At 49.3% G+C, this 5,000-nt stretch overlaps 1 protein-coding gene across 1 annotated transcript in view; it reads left to right on the forward strand.

Annotated features, from left to right (window-relative positions):
* Window positions 1–5,000, forward strand: part of LOC132207374 (scavenger receptor cysteine-rich type 1 protein M130-like) — a 50,179-nt gene that overhangs the window by 29,752 nt on the left and 15,427 nt on the right. The window contains exon 8 of the mRNA XM_059642792.1: window positions 4,768–4,936. Coding sequence (XP_059498775.1) covers window positions 4,768–4,936 — 169 coding nt within the window. The remainder of the gene's footprint in view (window positions 1–4,767; window positions 4,937–5,000) is intronic.

The following is a 5,000-nucleotide window of genomic DNA, read 5'->3' on the forward strand; positions in this document are numbered from 1 at the left end:
AACCCTGCATTTCCCATGGCCAACCCACCCTAACCCGCACATCCCTGGGCACTACGGGACAATTTAGCACGGCCAACCCACCCTAACCCGCACATCCCTGGGCACTACGGGACAATTTAGCACGGCCAATCCACCCTAACCTGCATATCCCTGGGCACTATGGGGCAATTTAGCACGGCCAATCCACCCTAACCTGCACATCCCTGGGCACTATGGGACAATTTAGCACGGCCAATCCACCCTAACCCGCACATCCCTGGGCACTACGGGACAATTTAGCACGGCCAATCCACCCTAACCTGCACATCCCTGGGCACTACGGGACAATTTAGCACGGCCAATCCACCCTAACCCGCACATCCCTGGGCACTACGGGACAATTTAGCACGGCCAATCCACCCTAACCTGCACATCCCAGGGCACTACGGGACAATTTAGCACGGCCAATCCACCCTAACCCGCACATCCCTGGGCACTATGGGACAATTTAGCCCGGCTAATCCACCCTAACCTGCACATCCCTGGGCACTATGGGACAATTTAGCACGGCCAACCCACCCTAACCTGCACACCTTTGGACTGTGGGAGGAAACTGGAGCACCCGGAGGAAACCCACGCAGACACAGGGAGAATGTGCAAACTCCACACAGACAGTCACCCGAGGCTGGAATCGAACCCAGGTCCCTGGTGCTGTGAGGCCGCAGTGCTAACTGTTTTGTTACGGTGCTGCCCTCTCTGAGAATCGTCTCTCTTTCTCTGTGTAACCTGTAAGACAATGGAGACGTTACCTTCTCTTTGGAGATGGATAGTGTTGAGGAGTAGTTCCTCAATCTGGGGCTGTCCCTCAGTACTGACCCTCCAATAATGCGGTGCTCCCTCAGCACTGACCGTCCAATAATGCGGTGCTCCCTCAGCACTGACCTTCCAATAATGCGGCGCTACCTCAGCACTGACCCTCCTATAATGCGGTGGTCTCTCAGCACTGACCCTCCGACAGTGCCCACTCCCTCAGCACTGACCCTCTGACAGTGCAGCTCTCCCTCAGCACGGACCCTCCGACAGTGCCCGCTCCCTCAGCACTGACCCTCCGACAGTGCCCGCTCCCTCAGCACTGACCCTCCGACAGTGCCCGCTCCCTCAGCACTGACCCTCCGGCAGTGCCCGCTCCCTCAGCACTGACCCTCCGACGGTACCTGCTCCCTCAGCACTGACCCTCCGACAGTACCTGCTCCCTCAGCACTGACCCTCTGACAGTGCAGCTCTCCCTCAGCACTGACCCTAAGGAGTTGTTGAACTGTGTGCATGTTTGGAAACGATGGTTAGCCTGGCTGTCTCTTATTCTTGAGAAATAAAATCAGAAGGGTGACCTCACAGATCCCTCCAAATTTCTGGAATGTCGTGTAGGATTGGAAATGGAGAGGGTGGGTCGGCTAGCTCAGTTGGTTGGACAACTGGCTTATAATGCACAGTGATGCCATCAGCCAGGGTTCAGTTTTCCCCTACTGGCTGAGGTTACTATGAATTACTCTCTTTCTCCACCTCTCCTCCTACCTGAGGTGCCCTGACCCTCTGGTTAAGTTACTCTTCCCTCTGATGAGAAAGTGGGGCTACAGCAACTTTGCAGAGAGAGAACAAGAGAGATAAATCCATTGCCCCTTCCCTTTATCCCTCAGTATAAAGGTGAAATGTATAAATGAGTCCCTGCATAAAGCCTGGTGTTGCGTTCCAACTGTCACCCTGAAACCATTCTGGTGTCTTGTCTAGATAATTTAGTAACTGTTGCACAGTTCACAACTCAACCCATCAGCACTCTCTTCTCATCTGCTATAAATAAATGTCATTTCTTTCACCTCAGTTTCTTCCTCCTGGTGTTTGAGATGACATGTTTCAGTGTCTCCCCCTCGTGCCGCGATCTCTCCACCTTTAAATTCTGTGCCTGTGCGCAACCCTCTACTTCACCTGATGATGGAGCAGCGCTTCACAAGCTTGTGATTTCAAATAAACCATTTGCTCAATAACCTGCTACTGTGTGACTTCTGACTTTGTCCACCCCAGCATCTCCATATTTGGGGCATTATCGCAATTTTCATTCTCTGCCCTTAGCCCTGGCATGGTGATGTTGCCCAATGTTAATATCTGTCTCCCTTGCATGTACAGAACTATTTTAAGACTAACGCATATCCCCACTACTTCCTTTTTTTAATTCATTAATGAGATCAGGGTGTGTCTGATCAGGCAGCATTCATTGCCCATCCCTAATTGCCCAGAGGGCAGTTAAGAGTCAACCACATTGCTGTGGGTCTGGAGTCACATGTAGGCCACACCTGGTAAGGATGGCAGAGATAATGGGAACTGCAGATGGTGGAGAATCCAAGATAACAAAGTGTGAAGCTGGATGAACACAGCAGGCCAAGCAGTATCTCAGGAGCACAAAAGCTGACGTTTTGGGCCTAGACCCTTCCTTAGCCCGAAACGTCAGCTTTTGTGCTTTCAAGATGCTGCTTGGCCTGCTGTGTTCATCCAGCTTCACACTTTGTTATCTTGGTAAGGATGGCAGTTTCCTTCCCTAAAGGAAAGAAGTGAACCAGATGGGTTTTTCCTGACAATTGATTCATAGTCATAAGATTTTTGATTTAGATTCTAAATTCCACTATCTGCTGTGGCAGGATTCAAACCTTTGTTCCCAGGACATTAGCTGGATTAACAGGCCAGCAACAATGCCACTGGGCCATCAGCTTCACCCTGGTGTTCGTGAGATGTTAAGGATGTTGTTATCTAGCTGTTTTACCCCATTGACTTATTGTATCACATTGTTATGCATCTCCATCATGTTTTGCCAATTCAGATCCAAGCCAGCTTATGGGGCAACGAGCCTTCCCTTGGGAAAGCATTTATTGACTATTCAATCTTACAGATTTTTCCACAGCAGTGCTAACTGTTCCTCCTGTTTTTGTCGACCTCATCAATTAATAAATCAATTCATCCCCAAACTGATCGAATATTTGCAGTAATAACCCTCCTATTGGAAAATTTTAGGAATAGCCTGCCTTTATTTTAACCTGGAATACAGGCTACAACCCAGGAAATATCTGGCCAATGTTTTACTCAGTAAGTCCCTGACATAATGCAGCACAGCCCCTGTGGTGTACAGTACCCAGATCAAAATCTCTTTCGAGGCACCACACGTGTTGTCTGGATGACTTAAGCAAAACTCGAAAAGGTTAGATTAAAAATCCCGTGATTCCAGCCTTAGTGACTGTCTGCGTGGAGTGAGCATGTCTTTTGCTGTAACTTTTACAGGGTTAACTGTGTGGTTTATCTCTTGCTGCAGGTTTCTGTGTTCGCTTTGAGATTTTCACCCCTCTTGATCTGTTTGGCTATTGAGAGCGCCTGTCTGCTCTAAAGCTGGTTGATCTATTGCCAGTCTACACCCCCTGCTGTGTGTGTGTGTGTGTGTGTGTGTGTGTGTGTGTGTGTGTGTGTGTGTGTGTGTGTGTGTGTGTGTATGTGTGTGTGTGCCTGCCTGTTTTAGTGCTGTAAACAAAGTGCAGGTCCTCATTGTGGTCTTCTGTGTAATGCATAGACTCCCCTTACAGCGTGGGGGCAGGCCATTTGGTCCATTGAGTCTGGAGTCACACCGTAGGCCAGACCAGGTCAGGATGGCACTTTCCTTCCTTAATGGGCAGTAGAGAACCAGATGGGTTTTTCACGGTCGTCATTAGATACTTAATTCCAGATTTTTTTTTTCTTTTTTTGAATTCAAATTCCACCGTTTGAGATTCAATCCTGTGACCCAGAACATTATCTGGGTCTCCGGGTTAACAGTCCAGTGATAATATCGTGAGTCTGTTACCCCAGTACTGCTAACGGCAGATGGTGGAATTTGAACTCAATTGGAAATACTCTGCAGTTTAGAATGTAATGATGACCGTGAATCCATTGTTGCTTACAGGCAAAACCCATCTGGGTCACTAATGGCCTTTAGGGAAGGAAAGTGCCATCCTTACCTGGCCTGGGCCTACATGTGACTCCAGTCCCACAGCAATGTGGTTGACTCTGAACTGCCCTCTGGGCAATTAAGAATGGGCCATAAAAGCTAGATGGTCAGCAACGCTCTCATCTCGTGAATGAATAAAGGGGAAAAAAAGCATGTCCAGTGACAAAGCCACATTCTCCCTAAAGATTACCCTGATCTTCTAGTGGCCTGCCCCTTCAACATGCCACCACATTCCCGAAGGCAACATCTCTGCCTCAGGCCTGCTCCAGCGAAGCTTACCACAAGCTGATGGCACTGCACCTCAGCTTCGGCCCAGGCAACTCACAGCCCTCAGGACTCAACGTTGAGTTTGGCAACCACCTTGCAAATTTCATTAGCCAACTCCCTAGCCCCAGCTCCTGTTCTAGAGGGGTTGTTCCCAGCACAGATGGCCTGTTTTCGAACCTTCACATTTGTACCCATTTCCTTCTCTCCCGGCTTATCCTCAATGCTCCTTTCACCTGCTTCTCCTTCTCCTTTATCTCTCTTTGGGAACTGTCTTTGCCTCGGCAACTCACTCCTCGCTCCCGTCAACTCCATCCACAGTCATCAGCAGAAATACTGCCTTCTCCCAGCTGCTTTCAGTTCTGATAAAGGGTCACCAGACTTGAAACTTTCGTCCAGTTTCCCGCTCCACGAGTGCTACCAGACCTGCTGAATTTCTCCGGCATTCTCTGTGTTTGCTTCAGATCTCCAGAGTATTGTGCACACTTTTGGTCCCCTTACTTAAGGAAGGATGTGCTTCCAGCAGTGGGAGTTTACGGGAAGTTCAACAGGATGAGATGCTCCTTGGCGGCATGGTCATGTCCCTACCCCGGACCAGGAGACCTTTAGAACATCACTTTAGCAGTTTTGCAGAACAGCCAGAGCAGAAGAAAATGGACCCCGAGCGATTTAGAAGTTAATAAGAATTCAGGGAGGCCCAGGTTCAAGTCTCACCTGCTCCAGAGGTGTGCGATAACGT

The sequence above is a fragment of the Stegostoma tigrinum genome, chromosome 46 (assembly GCF_030684315.1).
Source record: "Stegostoma tigrinum isolate sSteTig4 chromosome 46, sSteTig4.hap1, whole genome shotgun sequence".
NCBI classification, from domain to species: Eukaryota; Metazoa; Chordata; class Chondrichthyes; order Orectolobiformes; family Stegostomatidae; genus Stegostoma; species Stegostoma tigrinum.